At 42.3% G+C, this 26,795-nt stretch overlaps 1 protein-coding gene across 1 annotated transcript in view; it reads left to right on the top strand.

The window, feature by feature from the left end:
• Positions 1–1,218: 1,218 nt before the first annotated feature.
• The window catches only part of NID1 (nidogen 1), a 108,330-nt gene continuing 82,753 nt past the window's right edge, over positions 1,219–26,795 (top strand). The window contains exons 1-4 of the mRNA XM_063443361.1: positions 1,219–1,570; positions 12,528–12,824; positions 17,726–17,958; positions 19,980–20,281. Of these exons, the coding sequence (XP_063299431.1) occupies positions 1,352–1,570; positions 12,528–12,824; positions 17,726–17,958; positions 19,980–20,281 (1,051 nt within the window). The 5' untranslated portion in view covers positions 1,219–1,351. The remainder of the gene's footprint in view (positions 1,571–12,527; positions 12,825–17,725; positions 17,959–19,979; positions 20,282–26,795) is intronic.

The raw sequence follows: 26,795 nt of genomic DNA, 5'->3' as shown, positions 1-26,795 counted from the left end.
CCCATCAGCCCGACCGGCAGCCCAGTTAGCCGCAAGGCTAACAAGGCACTTGCCCTGGGCATTTGGGGGCGGCGTTTTTTGCCGCCCCCTGGAAAATGCCGCCCAAGGCAAATGCCTTGTTTGCCTTGCGGCTAAAACGCCCCTGGGTAGGTGGGGTTCTTTTGTGCATGGAAGGGTTAGGGGTGGTTCTAATATTCATGGGAAGGGTAGGGGTGGTTCTAATCAGGAGGATCCCGGAGCTGTATCCGGGTAAGTAAAACCCCTTCCCTGTAGTGACCCTTTAATGTTATTATTTAATCATTTATATAGCGACTGCAAATTCCGTAGCGCTGTACAATGGGATAAACAACTCCTAGTTTACGGAATAAGAATATACCCGGCGAGTAAAAATGCTATCCCCCCCAGATTTTTTTGGGTTCCTACGCCCATGCTCTTGTGCTGTAAAGTCCCTCAGAACTCTTTTTTCTAAATGCTTGCTTGGATATCCTTAATGTAGCTGCTTGCTACTTTTTACATCTAAATAGATACATCTTGCCCATAGCAAAGTCAATAGTAGTTTAATGCTTTCTATTGAATTAGCTTGTATGTCTATCAACACACTTATTTACTTTGTGTAGTTGTGTCTATCGCTGATATCTACAGTTGGGTTGGTAAAATTGCACTCTGGGCCACTAAATTGTATTTAACCCCCAGGTCAACCCCCAAGTTGCCAGCCCTTCCCTGATCTAGAGCCCGGACGTTCTGATAATGGAGAAGATCAATTTCCCGTTATCTTTCCCATTTATTATCCCAAGACAGACTGCAAGACCATAGCTCTGCAGCTTTCATGCTCAAGAAATTGTACTTAACTATGCTTTGCTTTCAAATTTGATTTACTGTGGCACAAAGTATTGTAAAGCTGAATAAACAACCGTTTCTCAAAACAGAAAAAATTAAATAAAACAAAAATATCGTTGGCAGTCTCCCCCTCCACAATCTTTTGACATCTTAGTCAACTTCTTAAATATTGGATTTGTTTAAAGTAGCACATTCATTCACATTTGGCACTGATTAACTTGATGACCCTGGCCAATGATCTCTCTACTAGTGCAGTGTTAAAGCCCTGTACTATACAGTAATTTTTTTCCCAAATGATCCTCATTGAGTATATGCTAATCCCCGCCTCTAAATTGGGATTGGATTGTCCTTCTCTAAACTACACCCATCCCATCGACTGATTCTTTTACTGAAGCAAAGTTAATTAGGAAAGCATTCTTGCCTTTTCTTACCGATTAGCTGCAAACTCTCTCCAAAAATATTATTTATATTTCCCACCTTTCACTCCGCAACGCATGCCAGCTGGATTAGTTTAATGATGTTTCATTTTAAAACCAGGAGGCTCGTTTTTCTCGTGTTCCATAGTTTGCTATGTTTGCTGCCTGATCCTGGGACCTGTATAACTATTAGCCAGCTTTTCCCTTATGGACAACAACAAGAAGACTTTGAGCTGCCGATTGGAGATGATAGGTCCGATCCCCTCACTCTTGGAGAACCACTCCACTTCTATGATAGCACCGTGTATACTGTCTATGTAAGTACTGCTGCCTTGGGAGTACCAGCTATTAGTGTACCGTTATTATACAGTAAGTGGATTGACAAATATGCCTGTTGAGACAATTGGTTGTTTGGGCTTTGCACAAAGATGTCCTTTCATAACCATATTTTAAAGTCAACCCCTTGGTTTGTTTTAGGGTACGCTATCTAAGCACCCTTTAAGCATAGGAATCTACCACAGAAAGGCTGGGTAGGGTGCAGAGCTAAAACTGGGAGTCAGATGTATCTACTACTTTATTTAGAATTGTCAAAGCAGTGCCTCGTTTGAAATAGTCCAGAGCCCGAATGCCTGTAGAGTTTGGATTCTTTTTTCAAGCACTCGAGCTTGCTAATAGAATCCATGCATTACTCTGCGAATGGGATCCTCCCACATTACACACAGCATATTGAGAACATATGCCCTTTAAGGTAGAAGTTATATTTATTGTAAACGCTGTGGATTCTGCAAGTCATTATTTGAACTATTTGTCTACAGTCTTCATAATCTGCAAACAATAAGTACTGCAATTGTGTTTACAAGTGTCTGTGTGTATCATTTTATTCCCACACTGTATGGTTTGTACACTGAACTAAAAATACTTCAATAATTCGGTTTTCTATTTTACAGCTTCGCTATTGTCACAGTTTGGCAGTTTTGGGCCGAATGATGAAATACATTGTTACATTCACCACAGTTAAATAAATCCTAATTAATTTGTAGTCAGTGAATATTTCATTTTAAACATCATAAAATATTTTTGACCGTATTATCTAACTTGTATTAAGTCTTGTATGATTAGTTTTGTTTTCTGTTGCATTTGTCATGGTTAAAATAATTCAGTAATGCTAGGTAACATGATATACATACAAAATATTTATACATTTAAAATGCCTCCTCTCAAAAGCATGTTTTATATGTGCCTAGATAGATAGCCTGATGCAATAATGATGCACATTTGAATGACTGCACCATCATTAAAGGGACAGTTTAGTCACCTTAAGGAACCATAACAACTTCACCAAAATTAAGTTGTTATGATGCCAGGAGGCCCCAGGCACACTTTTACCACAAGGGATTAAACCGTTCTTTAACGGTTTAATTCCAAAGTTGCCTCCAGCGTCGATCTCACCACAACCGGCGGCATCCAGTTTCTGAAATTTCACTTTTAGAAAATGCGCAGTGCAGACTGGGTAGGGACAATGCTGATTGGTTGGGAGCGGTCAGCTGACGCTCTCAGCCAATCAGTGACTCCCCATTCACAAAACTGACTTGGAAAGGGTACATTTCCTTCCAAGCCAGTTTTGTGAATGGGGAGTCAGTGATACTCACAGACCTCATGATTAACTTGCGATCTAGTTGAAAAGTTCAAAAAATGAAAAGTCCTAGATCCAAATCCCTTTGAGAAGGAGGGGGAGAAGCAAGCTATCAACATGCGTTTATCAATTTGAATTCTCACTTTAGTAAATAACCCTGATAGGGTCGTAGACTCCTTCAGGATTAGAGGTTAGGGATGGAATATGCTGTACCTCAAGCCACCTTTATCCTACGAACCCCTAAACACACAGAATGCTTCTTTTTTTGGGGGTCGTGTGGGGGCGAGAGGAGGTGTGGTTTATTAACTCTATTGGAGTGCAGCATCATAATTGTGTCACCTTTTTTTTTTCTTCGAAGTTGAGTTTTGGTTTTTTATGAATAAAGTTTTATACGTCACCATATAGAAATCACTTGCGGTTTTCAAAGAAAGCATGCATCAATGGTAAGAATCATTTTTAGAAAGCTCACAGTAACTTTGCAAACAGCCACGCAGGACTGAGGTAGCATCATCAAAATTAAGAAAATTGTAAACTGGGACCCTTGAGTCCTTCATCAATATCCATTAAGCACTTATAAACAGATTATGTAGTCACTATGAAATGGTGTCTCTTTCCCACGGGCCTACTCAACTATCTCAAGTCAAGCCACAGTAACAATGCAAACTGTCACGCAGGACTGAGATAAAGTCGTCAGTAATAAGGAAAATGTAAACTGGGACCCTTGAGTCTTTCACCATTAAACATTATGCTCTTCTAAACAGATGATATAGTCACTATAAAATGATGTATCATTCCCAAGGGCCTATGCAACCATCTCAAGTCAAGCCCTAGCTAGGAACAATAAAGCGGGGCTAGATCGACCCATCCTTAGCTCGCTACTGGCATGCGTCAGTGAATGGGTAAGGTTACTAAAGTAGAAGGCAGGTCAACTGCCAAAACCAGGTCCAGCACCTCAACATTTACCAGAAAGTTCCTCACATCCTATCCAGTGGTCAGCCTCTCCTTTCCGGCAACCCGGGGCCATGTCCCCCTCTCTGGCCTGTACCCCTACCACTCCCACCCCCATTGTCACACCCAACCCCTCAGCTTTGTCTGTTGGGAAACCCTACGTCAGCAAAGCTTGGAAGTCTGGATGGTAAGCGTCAAGCAGCCAATAAGTCCAAATATCTGTGAATGTCTGTGCATGTCCCTGGGGCGCAAGGGTCAACTCCTCTAACCATTGCAGGTACTCCATTTTCTCAAACCATAATGTCAGGGGCTGGGGTTCCTCTTTTTTCCAGTAAAGGGGGATAACCTGTATGGCAGTGTTCACGGTCCATATGGACATTGATCTTTTGTATTTGGCTGTTGGAGTGGTGGTGTAGTGTAGGAGGAATGGCGCCGGTTTGAAAGGTGGTGGGTTGTCTCTAGGATGGCACTAATTGCCCTCCAGAAAGGTAGGATTTTAGGGCAGTCCCACCATACATGCATGAACGTGCCCGATGTGGCCTGGCAGCGCTAACAGTCGCCATCTAAGGCAGGATTAATCTTCTGGAGGAGGAGTGGTGTTTTGGACCATTGTGTTAATACTTTATAGGCTGTCCTATGAGTTCTGCAGTAGATCACAAATTTTCCCCTATTGGTTGTCTGTGAGGGTTTCCCTAAGGGCCTCTTCCCATTTCCCCATGTAGCTAGGGGCCGGTAGATTCCCTTGTGTTTTAAATAGGGAGTATAGGAAAGAGACTACGTGGGGTTGTGGGGCACGGTCTATACAATTTTGTTCGAAGGAGGTAAGAGCCCTGTAAGTTGAGTTTTTTTAATGTGAATCTGCAATATATAACCTTGAGATGGGTGAATACCTGTACTCACAAGAATGTAATGAAGTTGTTTTGGAGCATAGTTCCTGTCCCGTTCACTGAAATGTAAAACATTGACCTTTTTGGGAATATTTGCAATTGTCAGAGAAAACGTTGGCTGACAGCCACTTCCTCATGAAGTTGTTTTTTTAGAATGTTTTCAGATTCAGCATCATCCCGCATTGTATGATCACACCAAATGTTGTTAATGCTTCGCATAGAGAGTGCTGAATGCTCCATGATAACTGTGCAAAACATTGGTTTCTTTTAAATGTATTGCGCCTCTCTATCTGCCATAAATACTATGTCAAATAATTCAAGTATTTTATTTTATTATATAAAGTTGTGCACTTCAATAATAGTAAAACGTCAATTTCTTTCAATCTGTAAACTTGGTAGGCATTTCTACACTTATGTCTTAATATAGGATAGCGTAATTATAATGCAGCATTTCCATTATTGCAAGTATATAAATAGAAAACACCGTAATGCTAAAATGTTTTAATTACAAAATCTTTAATTAATGCAGAGGGACACATCATGAAAGATTGGATTGATAATCTCTGGATCTGCAGGAGGAATCATGAAATAAAACATGCATTGACATCAGCATGTAGACTGCACAGTTCAGCTGAAACATTTACTTCAGTGTGCGTTGAGATCCACAACGTGTTTCTTGCTGTTGAGTCTCATACATGGGCATCCGCAGGACGTGCTCTGCCACTTTTTGAGTGTCATGAAGGGGAGGAAGATAGTCATTATCACATAAAGTGCAGGCATCTAAAGAGTTGAGAAACCTGATGCAAAATCTTATTAGAAGAATCAAGTTGCCATTGTCTGATTTGAGTGTTTGAGCGATTTCTAATCTGTTTTAATGTTAACACTGTTCAATGCACCCCATTAGTCATACACCCACGATCAAGGCACTGTAACTGAAAATGTCCACATTGACCACAGCACTAGGTGGCACGCACAACACCAGCTAAAGCACCAGATTGCACCCTCAACATTATATTGCACCCACAGCACTTTTTATATCACAGCACCAGATTGCACACACAATACCAGATTAATTTGCCACAGCACCAGTTTGCACACAAAGATATTGCCACAGCACTGCAGTATAAATAACACAAGCAGAATATGGCAACATGCACACCTCAATTTAAAATTAATAGGACCGGCACACTATGGGACATCACAAACTTATTTCTGCACAATGCAGCTAAAAGGTTGCCTACCCATGGCTTAGAGTGTCAGCTGACGCTGTCAGACAATCATTGGCACCCCTGTCTCTTTAAAGAATCAGAGAAAAGTAGAACAGAGGCAGAGCTAGGCCACACTGGATTCTAAATTTTGAACTGCTAATGGTTTAATCCCTTAAAGGTTAGCCAGTACCAGAGACCTCTTGACACCATAGCAACTTATTTGTGATGAAGTGATGTTGACTGGAGTGTTCCTTTAACAAATACAAATCCGTTTCTAACTCTATACCGAACGGCCCAAATGTGGATAAATTGCACATGTCTTATAACCACGTTAATAAGATGAAATAATTATGTTGCACAAAATAGCCTTCAGATTTATAGGTATGTTGTATTAAATGGTAAATATCCCAATATAATCGATTTTAAATCAAGGTTTAACACTACAAAATGTGGGAACATCCAAAGAGTTAGATACTTATTAAAGACAATATAACCTTTGAGTATTACTCCCCATACATTTGCTAGAAAATACACATGCAGCTTTTACATAATTTTATTTTAGTCAGCATATGTATTTGATTATATTTCCAGCTGAAAATCAGTCCTGCTGTACGTTAATGTGTTTGGTTTTGTTGAAGTCAAAATGATGTATAATTTTGAGGTCAAATAGCTAGACAGCTTGGTGAAATGACGTTGTTCAAGAACAGCTGGGATTATTGTTAACTTTTTTTTAATAGATTTGGTGTTTTATTACAGTTAACTACCAGGTTTCTTTATGTTTTTCAGTATTTTTTTTTAGAGTGAATTGTTTAAATTATTTAGGATTTTAATCCATAAAATATTTATAAAGTGGTTTGACTAATCAACAAAACATTCAAGGCACCATAACCACTACAGCATGTTGTAGATGTTATGGTGCTGGAATATCCATAGCACTCCCTCCATTGTAAGTAATCAAACCATTTTAGAATGGTTTGACTTCTTACCTGGGATCATCTAGGCACCACTTCCAGCCTCCAATATGGACCATGAAGAGCCAGAAGATCCTATGCAGGAGTTTCCATTATGTCCTAGAGGTAATGTCCGGTGTGACAAATGCTTCTTACCCTGGAGGAGTGTGGAAGCTAACCTTCTGCCCACCAACTTTGTGCCAAAATTAATATTTTTGCCTTCTGTTCACAAGACATTTCCCTGGTTTATTTTTATGGTTTCCCGAACAGAAAACACTTTCCCTGTGTTCGGTAGATAAATCACTGAACGCTGATCACCCCTCTGGCTCATTAACTACAAAGGAACCACAGACTTAAGTGCTCTCTCTGTGTTGCCACCGTTCGTATAACCGAACGCCACATACTGGAGAAAACGGCGGCCATCTTGTCGCACGAATGCAGGCAGCGGGACTTGGTCGTCGAGTGTCTGGAACTCTAAGTCGGACACTCAACCTCGCGAACACCGGTAAAATCATACGAACGCCTGCTTCTTTTCGTGACAAGTCAGGAGAGTGCTGTTCGCTAGGTTTGTTTGCACGAACAAGGCGAACAAACGCTACCTATGAGCCAGGGGAACTGTTCGACAGTATATTCGTATGGAACTCCCGAAACTGACCGACTGCTACCATTGAAACCATGGAACTGTTTTAGGCATGGGCCTCATGAGCGGTCGGTCAAAAATGTACCCTGGTGGCGTTTTGGCTGTAATCGTGGGATCTGAGCACTATTTGGATAGCTTGGGCGCTCGGATCCAGGCTATCCGGGGATATCATATTTGTGGAGGTTTCTGGATGTTTATTATATATTTTATGTCTTTATTGCCTAGTCATGCTGACACTGGAATTTGTAGCCATTTTGTGGGAGTGTTCTGGGCGTGTTGTGGGAGTGTTTGTGGGCGTGTATACTGTATCCCTGAATTGCATAAAAGTCGGCCATCTGGCCTGAATAAAGGAATTCCTGTTGTACCCTTCATCAAGTCTAGGCTGATGTTTGGGTAGCTCAGAGCTTTAAAGGGACACTATACTCACCTGAACAACTTCAGCTTAATGAGGTTGTTCAGGTGAGAACTGTAGCTCCCTGCAGCCTCTCTCATGTAAACACTGTATTTTCTCAGAAGCCAGGAACACCTCCAGTTGCAGTCACTCAGAATGCCACCAGAGGGACTTCCGAGTTGATTGAGGCATACAACTCCTCAATCCACTCAGATCTGCTGTCAGCAGAGCACAGGGCAGCACTGTGTCTCCTCCCTCTGCATGCAGACACTGAACTTTCCTCATATAGATTAATTGATTCAATTCATCTCTATGAGGAGATGCTGATTGGACAGGGCTGTGTTTGAATCATGCTGGCTCTGCCCCTGATCTGCCTCTTTGTCAGTCTCAGCCAATCCTATGGGGAAGCATTGTGATTGGATTTGGCTACCACTTCTGATGATGTCAGCAGACTGTATGTTTTTCTGAGTCTAACAGCATGCAGAGTTACAGCTTCTGGCTTGAATACAGTAAGATTTTTTACTATATTTATGGAGGCATGAGGGATCCAGGGGGGCTAAATGGTGATGTTAACACTATAGAGTCAGGAATACATGTTTGTGTTCCTGACGCTATAGTATTTCTTTAATCACTGCTTCATTTGGGATTTGGGACTATACTACAGCGGATATACTCAGTCGGAGTATAGGGGATCCGTTACATCCTGCAATGCAAGGCTAGCTACTTGGCTGTAAGTGCAAGGTGATCATTATCATCTAATTAGCAAAGCCCTGTACTGCCATTCTTAGCTCAGACACAGAGCTTCTGGCACTCCATTATCAGTTGTGGAACTTGGAGAGCAGGCATACTCTAGTCTAATTAGACAAATACAGATAACACGCACTTCAAATGTATAATTGTGTTCAGACTCAAGAGATTACCTTCCTTTCACCCCTAAAACAGCAAAGTTTAGGAATTATAGTTGCAACACAAAATGTGTTTTGACCCATCAAGTTCTAGTGGAATAATCATTTTTTTTGTGGCATTTGGTGTGGCAGCTCAATTTCCTGAACTTTAACATAATTTAGTGGTTATGGTAATTGTAGTGCTCCTTTTACACCGGAGAACATTTTGTTTGCATAGTTTTCATTTTCTTATGAATAGCAAACAAAAATAAAGTAAAAATCAAATGTTGTAAAAAATATTTTCATACTGTAAATCAGAAAGCAGTATTTCATATACCACATGCCCTGTCATGGGCTGTGTACCTGTGCATTTCTATAAAGGTTAGGGAAGGCACACTCGTGTCAACATGTATTTATAGTTACGCCTCCTCCAAACAAAATATTGTTTTGTTTTTCTACATATAAGGTTGACAACTCTGAGCCTTATTCATGTTATATCCTAAAACTCTCAGCTTATTAAAACTCACCATCAGTTAACCTCTGGCAATACTGGCTTAAACAGACGCTACATATATGCTCGTTCTTCAAAAGATAAAAATAATGCATTGGTTGCCAAGAACTAGTAGAAAAACATGAAAAGGGGGTTCTCTCTAGTCCAATCATTGATTGTAGTAACATTTTATTTATTTTTTAAATTCTTTAATTTATTTGTGCTTGGAATAACAGTAAGCGTGCAGAGCCACAACAGCTGCTGCAAGCGTAGTCGTAGCATTGTACATTGCGGCATTTCAAAACAGCACATTTTTTATAATATGGAATTAACAAGTTCTGAGGTATCATCGATTAGTAGTGATTAATAAACATGCTATAATACGAAGTAATTGAACTAGGCAATCTTGGTAGTTAATAGTAAGTAGCAAACACGCTAACATGCTAGACTAGGTATGTATACAATAAAAGTTGTTGCTCTTAGGATTATGCATCTGAGAAGGCGTTTCTATATATATAGAGGCCCAACTGGTTAGTCGGTAGTGCGTCAGCAGAAACAGTAGAGTCATAGTAAATATGCTTGGTCAGTTATGTCAGTAACTCTGCAATGTCGATCACAGTGAGAATAGACAAGATTAAAATGTTGGTCAGTATGTGAAACTTAACAGTATAGTATGCAGGCTATATTGACTGACCGGGTCTATTACTAAACAGATAGGCATGTTTTCGTCTACATATTCGCTAGCAGTATAGCATGGTGGTAGCTGTAGGGTGTGCGGTATGTCATGTGTTTACTGCCTGAGTGATAGTCAAGAGTGGCAGCCTGTTAGACACCTATTAAACTCTGGCTAAGCATGTTGTGTGATTTTGTAATGGTCAGTGTAGATCTGAGTGCTACTAGGCAAGGTGAATTGCTCAAGCAACTTAACAACAACTTAACAACAATAAAAAAGATAAGGGATCACACAGGGTTTGTGTGCTGGCGCCTGAGAGTAAATAATAATAAAATAAAGCTGTAGGCATAACACGAGTAATACATTTCAAGCGGTTAATATCTTGATCTGTCAGGCTGTTAAGGCATCTAATATCTACCACTGCCGGAATGTGCTATATAGTAGGCTATTACGATACTGTATAGTCCCCTGGGATCCCCCAGGATGAAGTCCGTCTCTGGGCAGGTCGGTGGGACGTGTTTCGCGGTATCCAGTTGCGGTATGCCGTGTCAGGTCTCCTGATTAGAGTGCCAGGGGTGCGGTGCGTCTCATCAGATCATCCGACGCCTCGTTGGGGCTGTGCAGCGGCCCGCTATGTGTTCCCATGCGGCGGTGTTTCAGTGCGGCGGATCTCTGGGCGTCAGTGGAGTTGTTGAGGTGGGTCTTTGGGCCGGGGTATGGCTGCTCTCAGGGTGGAGGGTGCTCTTGGTGCACCAGCTCTTGGTATCTGCGGCATTTTCAGTTTCGCCGTTCTGTGCCGGTAAGATGGCAGTTTGGTTCTCAGTCGCCTTCCCGCCTTTCTGGTCTGCTGCAGGGCTGTTGGTCTTTGCAGTGGGCAGCAGGGTGTGCAGCTTGAGGCAGGCATCATCGGTGTCCTCTGCCAAAGCTTGAGCTCCATTCTGAGCCAGAAGTCCGTGAAGATTTGCTCCAGGCTGATCAAGGAGCCCTGCCGTGTTGCATGGCAGCCGTCAGGCCGCATGGTCTCTGCCATCTTTGGTGGGTCTCTCGGCTCTCCGCCTGATTTCCCTTTGTTTGCTGCCCTATCTGGGAGGACTCCCAGGGGTGGACCGTGATCTCCCCCACAGGTTCCAAGGGGGGGTTGCAGGGAACCCACTTGTAGCAGTCAGTCCCCGGGCTGCTCCAGTCTGGAGGCTCAGCCGCCGCTCCCATCCAGTGCACTCCAGGCCTCATGCCCTTGTAGGTTTTGCCTGCCGCCTGTCGTCCACCCACGGTCCGCATTACCGGTTTACCGTGGGGGCTGATAGCCAGTAAGTCGTGTGGGGTCATTATCTGCCATTTATAGTAGTTTGAGGGTGCCTTTAGGATCATTTTCTCAGAAATTTGTAGGGAGCTTCAGTCAGGCACGTCTTCCCTCCATGACAGTCAGGCCCCGCCGCCCTGTAGTAACATTTTAAAGCACCAATTTCCACATTACAAATGTGTTACTACTTCTCCACCTTTCCGTGGCCATACAATGCTTGGTTAACGATGTGTACATTTGGAATAATTTTACGGGGACCTTTTATTTTTATTTTATGGGAAGGTTAGATAAGACACCTCACCTATACATATATTTAGTTTTAAAATTCACCTTGTTTGTCCTGACTTGTATGCCATACCTTCTTTGGCTATCAGCACGCCCTAAGTGACCCCTTTCACTTGTCATCATCCATTGCATTGGGAGAGGGAGGAAGAAGCAACAGATTTTTTGCTCTATTCTGATTATTATGTGATAATGATGACATCTATTATTCTCAATTTATTCAAATATGTATTTTTTCCTTTTTCCTCTGTATGCCAGCTGGCAGTTTATGTAGTCAGTCAGAATTTTCGTTCTAAAATTCAGGAGAGAGTTTAAGAATTGTTCAGCAATTAATTTCAGAAAATATTGCTGAGTTGCTGATTCTTCATTTAGCTGCTATTCAGGAGACGTCAGCTGTTGATGTAAGTTTTCAGCTCAGCTTTTAGTTAAATACACTTTATGTAATATGCTTGAAAGGATTACATTGAAAATAAAATAATATTCCTATAACATAAAGAAAAACACATTTTATTTAAAAAATGTTTATTTCACTACAAAATTTGTCAGCAAATAAATAAAATGCTTACTCATTAAGTTGCCTCACTAATTCATTAACATTTTGCACTTTCGTTTATTAGATTGTTTTCTGGAGGTTGAAGGGAATGGAAGCAACTGCAATACTTTATGCAAAAAAAATATATTACAAAACAATTCCATGTTAATTCTGAACGTATGATTTCATTTAATATGTTTTTTTTTTTTTTTAAGAAGTAGTAGATGCATGCTCTCATTAGATTTAGAAATTTGCAGTTTGAACCTTTGTTCTTACATGTTAAACATTACCTCCTGAACCTTGTAGGGAACCAGCCATGACGTGTTGTATTTTTCTAAGGGCACATTGTGAATGCTTACGTAATGTTTTATGTTCTTTGTTCTATGTTGTCATGCTTGTAGGAGTGCGTAAAGGTGATGCATTATTGAATGTTTTCTTCTCCAAAATTATTTGCAGATTAACACAAATGGAATTATTGCAACCAGTGAACCTACAAATGAAGATGAATATCTTGAAAATTTTCCTCCAGATTTTGGAGTGATTGCTCCATTTTTCTCAGACCTCGATACAAATGAATTTGGAAATATTTATTACAGGGAAGATTCGTCCCAAGACATTCTAGACTTGGTATCAAAACATATCAGCAGAGCGTTTCCTGGATCCACATTTACTCCTAAAAGTGCTGTAATCATCACATGGGATAAAGTGGCATCATACAGTATACAGAGAGGAGACACTCTTCCAGAAGACAAGGTAAATTAAGCATATCTGTGTATTCTATTTTAGTATACAAGGTTTAATTTGATGATTTATTTTCTAAATTAAACACAAATTACAAGTTGCTATTATAGTTATTAATATATATTGCCGTTTTAATAATTAGTATACAATTATAGTTTTTATGATATATTATACCCGCTTTAATATAGTTAAAATTGTATTGCAGTGTGAAGAAAAAAAAAACAGCAGTAATGTGAGTGTAACTAACTGGCTTTTCCTGTAGTGGTTGTAGTGCCAGTAATTTTTTCAAGCCATTTAAGAATGATCTGGCAACTTACTTGGGTCCTGCTGGCATCTTCTCCTAAGCAAAGCATGGCCTGATACATGGCTGCACCTATTTACTAAGAGGGCTCTAGCACTTTATAAGCATAGATATAATGACACCAATCCCAGCAAACCTATATTTATAAATAATTCGTTTTTGAATATATATATATATATATACCGGTACTTGCACAGAGGGTTATAATACATTTTCACAGATATGCAGGCAGTCACTCTCACACTTTACATACAGATTAATTTACACATTAAGGCCGGATGTCATCCCACACGACATACATTCTCTGTCATTCCAGTCAGTCCAAATGTTTGTATGTGTGCAGGCTGTATGTACTGTGTGTGTGTGTGGTGTGCTAACTGTAAGTTGTGTTTGTGGTGTGTGCTGGCTATATGTAATGTGTGCGTATGTGCTAGCTGTATGTAATGTGTTTGTGTGCATGTGATGTGTAATATGTGTGAATGTGTATGTTGAGTGCTAGCTATATATTACATAGTTGCATAGGCTGAAAAGAGACATGTGTCTCCTACCATCAAGTTCAGCCTTCCTCACATTTGTTTTTTGCTGTTGATCCAAAATAATGCAAAAAAAAGCCCAGTTTGAAGAACTTCCAATTTTGCAACAAACTAGGAAAAACAATCCCTCTTGACCCCAGAATGGCAGCCAGATTTATCCTGATCAAGAAGCTACTACCAGCGGCGGATCCGGGGGGGGGCAACGGGGCAATTGCCCCCCCCGAGATTCTCCCCTGCCGGCTAATGCAGGGCTGACATTGTCCAAGTGCCAGCCCTGCAATGTGCCTGCAGACCGGGAAGATCAGAGATCAGTGACCCTCCCCGGTCCGCAGGCACATTACTGACAGCCGACCGGCAGGGGAGGGAGAGAGGACCCGGCAGCTGCTACCAGCAGCTCCTCCGGGTCCTCCTTTCGCGAGATTTGGAGCGTTGCCGCGGTTACCACGGCAACGCTCCAAATCTCGCGAGAGTGAACTCTAGCCCTGGAGCGCGGGCTAGCGTTCACTCCTACCACTGGAACCACCAATGAACCCCACTGGACCACCAGGGAACAAAATATGTCCCCCCTCCTCCCAGTAAAGGTAAGAAGGGAGGGGGGACATAAAATATATATTTATTTTAATTAAATTAAAAAAAAAAACACACACATTAAAAAAAATAAATAAATAAACCCTATCCTTATCATACACACACATTGCCCCTGCCCCCCATACACACACACATTGCCCCTGCCCCCCATACACACACACATTGCCCCTGCCCCCCATACACACACACATTGCCCCTGCCCCCCATAAACACACACATTGCCCCTGCCCCCATACACACACACATTGCCCCTGCCCCCCATACACACACACACACACACACATTGCCCCTGCCCCCCATACACACACACATTGCCCCTGCCCCCATACACACACATTGCCCCTGCCCCCCATACACACACACACACACATTGCCCCTGCCCCCATACACACACACATTGCCCCTGCCCCCCATACACACACACATTGCCCCTGCCCCCATACACACACACATTGCCCCTGCCCCATACACACACACACATTGCCCCTGCCCCCCATACACACACACATTGCCCCTGCCCCCATACACACACACATTGCCCCTGCCCCCCATACACACACACACACACAAACACACACATTGCCCCTGACCCCCATACACACACACATTGCCCCTGCCCCCATACACACACATTGCCCCTGCCCCTGCCCCCCATACACACACACACACACACACATTGCCCCTGCCCCCCATACACACACACATGCCCCTGCCACCCATACACACACACACACACACACACACATTGCCCCTGCCCCCCATACACACACATTGCCCCTGCCCCCCATACACACACACATTGCCCCTGCCCCCCATACGCACACACATTGCCCCCCCCCACACACACACATTGCCCCTGCCCCCCATACACACAAACATTGCCCCTGCCCCCCATATGCACACACATTGCCCCCCCCACACACACACATTGCCCCTGCCCCCATACAAACACACACACACACATTGCCCCAGCCCCCCATACACACACACACATTGCCCCTGCCCCCATAAACACACACATTACCCCTGCCCCCCATACACACATTGCCCCTGCCCCCCATACACACACACACACACACACACATTGCCCCTGCCCCCATACACACACACATTTCCCCTGCCCCCCATACACACACACATTGCCCCTGCCCCCCATACACACACACATTGCCCCTGCCCCCCATACACACACACTGCCCCCCATAAACACATTGCCCCCACACATAGCCCCACACATACACACACTGTAACTGTCACACACACATACTGACCCACATACACACTGCACCCCTGACATATACTGCCGCCCTCACGTACACACTGCAACCTTCACACACACACTGCTAATACACTGTCCCCCTCACACACACACACTGCACCCCTCTCACATTGCACCACTCACACATACCACTGCTCCTCTGCCCTACTACAGCCCCATTTCCCAGAGGACCTCAGGTAAGTTGTCAAACAGTTCTTAAACAGTTTGACTACTTACTCTGGGAGGGGGTCTTGGCATTATTGGCACAATAACCACTACACTAAGCTGTAGTGGTTATTGTGTCTGGATTATTTATTTAAATAATCTACAAGTGCCCCTCCCAAGATCAGGCTCTGGATCCGCCACTGGCTATTACCCTACAGTTGAAAAATTATATAATTGAATATTTTGTTTTTGCAAGTATGCATCTAGTTGCTGTTTAACCCCTTAAGGACCAAACTTCTGGAATAAAAGGGAATCATGACATGTCACACATGTCATGTGTCCTTAAGGGGTTAAACATCTGCATGGACTCTTACAAAACCACTTCTTCAGGCCGAGAATTCCATATCCTTATTGTTCTTACGGTAAAAAAAAAACTTTCCTTTGCCTTAGATGAAATCTTCTTTCTTCCAGTCTAAGCGCATGACCTTGTGTCTAATTTGCTTCCATTAATGGTATAAGTTGCTTGTGCATTGTTTACGCTGTAGTGCATAAGTTTGCGTTTTTCTTATTCTGGATTTGGGGACCTCTTGGACTCTGTCCCGCACATCAAGCTCCTGACCAGGAGATACCTTGAACTGTTCATCTGATGGGGGCTGTGCCAAGTTCCGGTGAAACTTTGATTGGGTATTGTTTATTCCTGATATTTGGCTTGTCTAAAATGTACTGTAATTTCTCCTTGACGTTGGCTATCTCTCTGACCATTCATACATTAAAGGAACACTAAATTACTTTAGCTAAATAAAGCAGTTTTAGTGTATATATCATTCCCCTGCAACTTCACTGCTCAATCCGGTGTCATTTAGGAGTTAAATCACTTTGTTTCTGTTTATGCAGCCCTAGCCACACCTCCCCTCGCTATGATTGACAGAGCCTGCATGAAAAAAAAAACTGGTTTCACTTTCAAACAGATGTAATTTACCTTAAATAATTGTATCTCAATCTCTAAATTGAACTTTAATCACATACAGGAGGCTCTTGCAGGGTCTAGCAAGCTATTAACATAGCAGGGGATAAGAAAATCTTAATTAAACAGAACTTGCAATAATGAAAGCCTAAATAGGGCTCTCTTTACAGGAAGTGTTTATGGAAGGCTGTGCAAGTCACATGCAGGGAGGTGTGACTAAGGTTCATAAACAAAGGGATTTAACTCCTAAATGGCAGATGATTGAGCAGTGAGGCTGCAGGGGCATGTTCTATACACCAAAACTGCTTCATTAAGCTAAAGTTGTTCAGAACTTCTCTTAACAAGGTGAGGTCACATAGGGCTGAGTGGGGAGATATTTTGCTCTCCTTTCTAGCTCAAGGTGAACCTTGTCACAGACTGACCTATGGCTCCTGACTCATACAGGCTTCTGTCTGAGCCTGGGCCCAGGCTGTTGTTTAGGCCCCCTACGGGGTAATCCAGCTCTAATGACTTGCCACTAAATCTAAAGGCAACTAGTTTCTACAACACTGTGGACACCCAGTTTATTTGTTTCACGTCCCATGAACTTGGTCTACCAAAGTGCTCTTTCATGTTTCTCTCCTTTCATAGCACTTTTTCAATGTCCTAATTTTCTGACATTCTTCTTGGTGTTGGCTCTTTCTGCTTGGGTTTGTCAATGTTTATATGCCCCCTTCTGTGATCACACACAGACAATTATACATACTGACAAACCTACCAATATACTTGCACAGACGCATACTGGAATACTTGTATAATGAACAACAGAATTAAAGAAATGCTAAGGCACAGATGTACAAACTAATACAGACATTAACTCACACAGATGCACAATTATACAAAAACACTGTGTTCTACAAAAATATCAGAATAATTAATGCAATGCCAAATTAATTTTTATTGGCAGTTAAATACATATTTTTTTTTAGCACTGTAAGGAAATAATGGCTTAAGAGTCCTTCTAAACTCATGTGTGACTTCTACTCCAGCAAGAGTTTATGGGATGTATAGTTCGATTCAAATATGATTCTTACTCATAACTGTTTGTTATCTTCTGTTTCTCAGAAAAATACGTTTCAGGCTGTCCTAGCCTCTGATGATTCCAAGTCCTATGCTATTTTCCTGTATCCAGAGGATGGATTGAGCTTCTTTGGAACACAATCCAAAAAGTCTTATGACATAGAAATCTCAGCCAGAGTTGCCTTTAGCAAAGCCGTGCAACCATTTTTTCTTTGGTTTAGTAAGAGGCCTTACAATGAATTTGCAAATGATAAAGCAACTGTGGAAAGGTTACCCAGGTATGTCCCACTCTCTTTTTGATGATATGTTCACTTTGTGTTTTTTCTTTGTTGGTAAATCACTTAAAGGGAAACTCCAATACGAGGAAATCAATCTGTTTTCCTGGCACTGCAGGTTCCCTCTCCCTCCCACCCCCCAACCCCTAGGGATGAAAACCACTTCAGTAACTTAACTGTGGCAGCGACAATGTCCCTCGTCGCTGCTTCCTCCTCCGCGCCGCTCCTCCGCGCCGCTGCTCCTTCTGACTCTGTCGGCCGGTGGGCGAGACTGATCCCACCCACCGGCCGTAGAGACCTAATGCGCTCCCCATAGGAAAGCATTGAAAATGCATTTCAATGCTTTCCTATGGGGAAATGAGCGACGCTGGAGGTCCTCACACAGCGTGAGGACATCCAGCGACACTCCAGCACAGGTTTCCTGTGCTAGGAACCAGGAAGTGCCCTCTAGTGGCTGTCTAGTAGACAGCCACTAGAGGTGGAGTTAACCCTGCAAGGTAATTATTGCAGTTTATAAAAAACTGCAATAATTACAGTTACAGGGTTAAGAGTAGTGGGAGTTGGCACCCAGATCACTCCAATGTGCAGAAGTGGTCTGGGTGCCTGGAGTGTCCCTTTGAGCTATTACATAGGAATTGCATTAGTCCATTTTGTTTTAAATAGCTAAGGGCTTGTTTGCAATCTTGTTGTTACTTATCACCGATCCCACTTTTAGAGATTAGCGATGAGAGGCAAATTTCACAAGAAGTGACTGGCAGTACCAGCCGTCATTACTGAAAACCAGTCGCTTAATAGTGGCTAAAGTATATTCTTCCTGAACTATCATGTGTCATCGGTCTCATGCAGGCAGTTCTAATCTTCATGTCCTGCCTATGCCAAGGCATATTTATTCTAACATACAAAAAAGTTAACAATTTATTAAATAAATCCCAATGTAAATATATCAGTGAATATTTTGGAATAGTTAAATTGATTTAAAGGGGCACTCTAAGCAGCAGAACTATTACAGCTTATTATAGTTAGTTTGGTATTATGAATCCATCAGTGCATGATTTCTATCAAACAGTTTCTATTTCTATTAAGCCTGATTTAAAACTGTCTTAAACCCAGCACACACAGCCTACTTTATCTGTAACTGCACATATAATTGCTTAGATTAACCTTCTATGGGTACAAATCTGGCCATCTTTGAATGGCTGACATAGGCTGACAAAGCTTCTAGCTCTTTCAGCCCATCATTGCCTAATGCCTATCATGCTTGCCATCTAAGGTTGGATAGTTGAGTTGTCATAGCATGGAAACATTTCTGCATTGTCCATGTGTAGTGGGGCAGACTATGGGTTCCATATCTGTCACAAGGAGCTGTAGTGTTTTGGTGCCCAATCAAGGCTGCACTTACATTTATATCTCAATTTAAACAATTAGCCTTATATAGCAGTTTAGCAGTTATTATACAGCTTAAACATGGGGTTCACACTCTGTTTACTTTGCACATGTGCAGGTTTGATTGTGTACTTTGGAAAACAGGGCAATGCTCAGAAAAGCTGGACATCATGATTAAACCTCCTCTGTCTGGACACATTCAAAACTTTTGTACATACCAATTCATACCAGCATTGGGCCTCTGTGATAGGCTGAGAGCAGTCAGCTGACACTCTCAGCCACTCACTGCTATCCATTGCTGCTTAGGCTATTGCTTCCTCATTAGTCCAAGCAGCACAGAAAGAGGCAGGCTGCAGGTGACTCTTGTTTAGCGTGAAACCATTCAAATTGTTTTTAATACTGAACAGAAGGACAGTCCCAAGCTACTCCAGACACTATAACCACTTTACTAAGATTAGCAATTACATTGCCTGTCATATCCCTAAATCAAGGGTGACAAGTGGCTGCAGCCCATAATTATTTGCTAGCACATAATATAGGGATTTTAGTCCTTTAACAACTATCAGGCAACAGTTTAAAACTTTAGGATTTTTTATAACACATTGTAAATATATATCTCACATTGTTTTCTACCTGTTTAGGGATAGCAATTCAGGGATGCAAGGAGTTTGGGTCTACGAAATAGGTAGTCCTTATCTTGTGGCTCCTGATATAGCAGCTCCTATTGACCCTTCTGAAGCGGAAAATCCTCAAGTCCCTTTGCAGCCTGAGGAAGGTTATTTCCCTTATTCGATTCCTGAAAATGTGCCTATTACTGTGACTCCTGATGAGGTCTATCCACATGAACAATTGGATGTGGACTTAGACACCTTCAGATATGAAATACCTGATGCCAATCGAGAGGTAGTGCATGTAGATGAAAACATTGGTGACACTGGAATTGGTAAGTTTATGTTTTAGTTGTTTGTGTAATTGGCAAAAAAATTTGATTAAATGTTAAATAATTGTTTAAATAATACAAAAAATACTGTGACAAACTACAGAAACCAAGTAAGAAATTAAATAAAAACACAAGCATGCCCTGTTGGCGATTATGTGTTAAGGTGTTTCTATCATAATATGTTATTTGCAATTGGTAAAAAAAAAAAAAAAAAAAAAAAGGACATCCAATGCAGTTCAATAGGTTAAAGAAATGTGTTTAAAACTAAAATAGCTCCTCTTAAAGGGTTACTGCAAGTACTATGACCATTTCAGTGCTTGCAAGTGTTCATGGTGCTTGGAGTCTGTATTCCAGATATTTTGCTATGAAACACTGCATATACAGAGTTGCTGCTGCAGGTTTAACTAGTTCTATGCTGGTTAAGGTCAATTATGTGCATATTTTATGACCACTGAGAGGTTCTGCTCTTAGAGAAGGAGTAATTTGGGCCCGGCAGATAGCCTGTAAGAAGTCATACAGTTAGCAAACTGGCACCATAACCAGTGCACTTTATTGATTTGTGGTGCTTAGAGTGCTCATTTAAGTAGTTCACTGCGTCTTGAACATAAAAAATACAAATTAAAAGGCAAACTGAAAATACAAATGTAACCCTGATATTGCATCACTTTGTGGTGGTCTAGTGTCAGGATAATCAACTAGTGTCAGGATAATCAACAGCCTCCACCTAGCATTTGAGATCAGACATGCGTTTTTAGTGCTTCAACATGTATTGCCTCCACTCAGCGACTTTATTTCCAAAGGTACTCACTGCACTTTCACACTCAGAAACCATAGACAAATATATGTTTCAGCACAACACAATTACATAGGATAAGAAAAAAATAAAAGCAAGGGCTAATCCAGATTTCACTACAGAGGGGTTGTAAGTAGTTTGTATTTAGTGCGGAGTCAAATTTTACTTGCATAGTTACATAGCTTAAAAGAGACATCCTTCCATCAAAATCAACCTGTCTCACATTTATCTTTGCTGTTGATTCAAAAAGAAGGCAATAAACCCAGTTTGAAGTGCTCCCAATTTTGCAACAAACAAGGAAAACATTCCTGCTTGACCCCAGAAAGGCAGTCAGATATCTCCTTGGACCAAAAAGCTATTACCCCACTAATTAAAAATTATATCCCTGAATATTTAGTTTTTGCAAATATTTATCCAATTGCTGTTTAAATATCTCATAAAACCACCTCTTCATGCAGAAAATTCCATATCCTTATAGTTCTTACTGTAAAATAACCCTTCTTCCAGTTTGAATATGTAACCTTGTATCCAATGTATAGTCCTGTTTATGAACCTATTGGGCCACTAGATATTTGCAATAATTACATAAAACAAATATGATTGTAGCGGAGCCTTAGTCCTAGCAGCGACTCTCCTCCGCTGGTTACTCCAAGATGTACTCAGGAACAAGTAAATTACGGTACTCCAAGGGAACTGCAAAAACCTGCAAAGTAATCCAGGATTCTCCCAACACCTCCCCAGCAACTGGACGACACTCAGCTTTGGGGGTATAACTGACTTTAATGGAGCCACAGCTGGCCTTTTATGAGAATCCCCATGCAAGGGGTTTCCAGATACATATTCCAGGGGCATTCTCCACTGGACCTGAGAATAGACTGAAGCAAATTACACAATATAATTACATTACCTCTCAGGTCCAGGACATGTAAAATCTTAACACCCCAAAATATGCATTTCCCCATGAGGTACCCCTTCAAGTACTATATCCCCAGATACCTTGGGTCTGAGCATCCAAGATACCTGAAAAGCGCTCAAATCCCACAAATGTAGCCAAAACGCCACCGGGGTATAGTTTGGACCAACCGCACACAAGGCGCCTGCCCAAAACAGTTCCATGAAAATAGGCTCTTTTGGGAGTACAAAATACATAACGAATGAATCGTTATCTGCACTGGTAGATTATTTAAAGACACAATCCAGGCACAATAACCACTACAGCAGTTGGTAGTGCTGTAGTGCCCTCCCAGAGTAAGTAGTCAAACTGTTTAAGAACAGTTTAACAACTTACCTGGGATCTGCCGGGATAGGGGCAGTAGCGTGTGTGAGTGGTGCAATATGTGTGTGAGAGTGGTGGAGTGTGTGTGATGGGTGCAGTGTGTGTGTATGGGGGAGGTAGTCTGTGTATGGGGGGTAAGTGTGTGTATTGGGTGTAGTGTGTGTATGGGGAGTCATTGTGTGTGTGTGTGTGTGTGGGCTAAAGTTTGTGTGTATGGAGGGGGCAGTGTGTGTGTATAAGTGTGTGTGTGTATATTGGGGTAGTGTGTGTGTATGGGGAGTAGTGTGTGTATGGGGGGGTCATTGTGTGTGTGTGGTAACGTGTGTGTGTATATTGGGGGTAGTGTGTTTATGGGGGGAGGGTGAGTGTATGGGGGCAGTGTGTGTGTATAAGGGCATAATGTGTGTATATTGGGGGGCAGTGTGTGTGTGTATTGGGGCAGTGTGTTTGTGTACATGGGGGAAACACAGGGGGGCACACAGATACACAAACTGACACACATACAGGTACACATGACAGATACATACACTGACACGTATGCAGATACACACATACAAACACAGATACCAACACTGACACACTGATGCAGACAGTGACACTCAGATTCAGATATATACCCTGACACACATAGAAATACATACCCTCACACACAGATGGAAACACCCTGAGACACTCACTGAAACACAGATACACACGCTGACACACAGATACATATACAGACACACATGCTGATACACAGACGCATAGATACATACACTGACACACTTAAGGCAACACACCCTGTCACACATACAAATACATACAGTGACACACATACATACAGATACATACACTGACATACAGATACATTTGAGATCAGACATGCGTTTTTAGTGCTTCAACATGTATTGCCTCCACTCAGCGACTTTATTTCCAAAGGTACTCACTGCACTTTCACACTCAGAAACCATAGACAAATATATGTTTCAGCACAACACAATTACATAGGATAAGAAAAAAATAAAAGCAAGGGCTAATCCAGATTTCACTACAGAGGGGTTGTAAGTAGTTTGTATTTAGTGCGGAGTCAAATTTTACTTGCATAGTTACATAGCTTAAAAGAGACATCCTTCCATCAAAATCAACCTGTCTCACATTTATCTTTGCTGTTGATTCAAAAAGAAGGCAATAAACCCAGTTTGAAGTGCTCCCAATTTTGCAACAAACAAGGAAAACATTCCTGCTTGACCCCAGAAAGGCAGTCAGATATCTCCTTGGACCAAAAAGCTATTACCCCACTAATTAAAAATTATATCCCTGAATATTTAGTTTTTGCAAATATTTATCCAATTGCTGTTTAAATATCTCATAAAACCACCTCTTCATGCAGAAAATTCCATATCCTTATAGTTCTTACTGTAAAATAACCCTTCTTCCAGTTTGAATATGTAACCTTGTATCCAATGTATAGTCCTGTTTATGAACCTATTGGGCCACTAGATATTTGCAATAATTACATAAAACAAATATGATTGTAGCGGAGCCTTAGTCCTAGCAGCGACTCTCCTCCGCTGGTTACTCCAAGATGTACTCAGGAACAAGTAAATTACTCCAAGGGAACTGCAAAAACCTGCAAAGTAATCCAGGATTCTCCCAACACCTCCCCAGCAACTGGACGACACTCAGCTTTGGGGGTATAACTGACTTTAATGGAGCCACAGCTGGCCTTTTATGAGAATCCCCATGCAAGGGGTTTCCAGATACATATTCCAGGGGCATTCTCCACTGGACCTGAGAATAGACTGAAGCAAATTACACAATATAATTACATTACCTCTCAGGTCCAGGACATGTAAAATCTTAACACCCCAAAATATGCATTTCCCCATGAGGTACCCCTTCAAGTACTATATCCCCAGATACCTTGGGTCTGAGCATCCAAGATACCTGAAAAGCGCTCAAATCCCACAAATGTAGCCAAAACGCCACCGGGGTATAGTTTGGACCAACCGCACACAAGGCGCCTGCCCAAAACAGTTCCATGAAAATAGGCTCTTTTGGGAGTACAAAATACATAACGAATGAATCGCTATCTGCACTGGTAGATTATTTAAAGACACAATCCAGGCACAATAACCACTACAGCAGTTGGTAGTGCTGTAGTGCCCTCCCAGAGTAAGTAGTCAAACTGTTTAAGAACAGTTTAACAACTTACCTGGGATCTGCCGGGATAGGGGCAGTAGCGTGTGTGAGTGGTGCAATATGTGTGTGAGAGTGGTGGAGTGTGTGTGATGGGTGCAGTGTGTGTGTATGGGGGAGGTAGTCTGTGTATGGGGGGTAAGTGTGTGTATTGGGTGTAGTGTGTGTATGGGGAGTCATTGTGTGTGTGTGTGTGGGCTAAAGTTTGTGTGTATGGAGGGGGCAGTGTGTGTGTATAAGTGTGTGTGTGTATATTGGGGTAGTGTGTGTGTATGGGGAGTAGTGTGTGTATGGGGGGTCATTGTGTGTGTGTGGTAACGTGTGTGTGTATATTGGGGGTAGTGTGTTTATGGGGGGAGGGTGAGTGTATGGGGGCAGTGTGTGTGTATAAGGGCATAATGTGTGTATATTGAGGGGCAGTGTGTGTGTGTATTGGGGCAGTGTGTTTGTGTACATGGGGGAAACACAGGGGGGCACACAGATACACAAACTGACACACATACAGGTACACATGACAGATACATACACTGACACGTATGCAGATACACACATACAAACACAGATACCAACACTGACACACTGATGCAGACAGTGACACTCAGATTCAGATATATACCCTGACACACATAGAAATACATACCCTCACACACAGATGGAAACACCCTGAGACACTCACTGAAACACAGATACACACGCTGACACACAGATATATATACAGACACACATGCTGATACACAGACACATAGATACATACACTGACACACTTAAGGCAACACACCCTGTCACACATACAAATACATACAGTGACACACATACATACAGATACATACACTGACATACAGATACATACCCTGACACACATACAGATACACAGATACACACCCTGACACACATACAGACACAGATACACTGACACACAGACACATACCCTGACACACAGACAATACATATACATACATGCAGATATAGACATACAAAAACGCACCCTGACACACAGATACATACAGACACACTGACACATACACGTACACACAGACATTGAGATGGACTGACATGCAGATACATACACTGACCCACAGATACATACACTGACACACAGCTACATTGACACACATGCAGATACCCATACACACAGGGACACACAGATACATACCGTGACACTGACACACACACACACTGGCACACAGATTGAAACACAGACACACACTGATGCACAGACACACGCTCTGACACACATGTAGATACACAGACACGCATGTAGATACACAGAGATACACATACTGACACAGAGATAGACACATGCAGATACACAGACACATATGCACGCCACTGAGCCGGTGATATCCTGTCACTGGCATGTTAAGCCTATATTAATCTATTTAGAATATCAAGCTGCATAAACCTAGTCTTTAGCATGTTTATAACATAGTAACTAAACCCTGAACAACCAGCCTGAACTATTCTGTCTTTTTAACATTATAAAAATATGGCAGTGTAATTTATGAATATATTCTGTTATGCGTTGATACACCCAGGGCCTGGACCATCCATAGGACCCGATGGAGCAATGGCTGCAGGCGGCACCTTGACAGGGGCGGCATTTTTGTCGCCCCTGTCATCATTTAGCAGCAGTTTGGGAAAACGTTTCCCTCCCCGGGGCGGGCTGTCATGCCGCACAAAGTTGGAACATAATAGGGATGTCTGGGAGAGGGAGGCTGACCTGGGGTTTCCTGGGGGTTATAGAAACATTTCCCACTGAAGTTCCGGCACTCTCTGATTACCGGTTGCGTGTGCTGGAACTTCAGTGGATTACTGTACTGCATACATTGCGGCAGTGCTGTAGGTGGGCACCGGACCCTCAATGTCTGATTATCTGGGTGCTGTAGTGGCGGTAGGACACAGAGCACCCTGATGAAGTAGGCAGACAGGAGCAGGACAGGGGTCTAGGATTCAGTTTAGACTCCAATCCAGTCAAAAGCCACACCACTAGGGATACAACAAAAGGTAAGTGCCATTTGTGGCCCTGCACTTTCCAGAACACACACTGCACCCCCAGTACACAGGCACACTCACTGCACCCCTAGCACAGGCACAGACACAGACACAATGTATCCCCAGCACACACACACAATGCATCCCCAGCACACACACATATACACACTGCAACCCCAGCACACATACACACACTGTATCCAAGGACACAGACACACAGTGCATCACCAGCAACCACACAAACACATTGCATCCCCAGCACACAGACACACTGCATC

Source organism: Pelobates fuscus, chromosome 2 (assembly GCF_036172605.1).
Source record: "Pelobates fuscus isolate aPelFus1 chromosome 2, aPelFus1.pri, whole genome shotgun sequence".
In the NCBI taxonomy this organism is placed as follows: domain Eukaryota; kingdom Metazoa; phylum Chordata; class Amphibia; order Anura; family Pelobatidae; genus Pelobates; species Pelobates fuscus.
The sequence above is the reverse complement of the archived record's forward strand: the minus strand, read 5'-3'. Positions and strand labels throughout refer to the sequence as shown.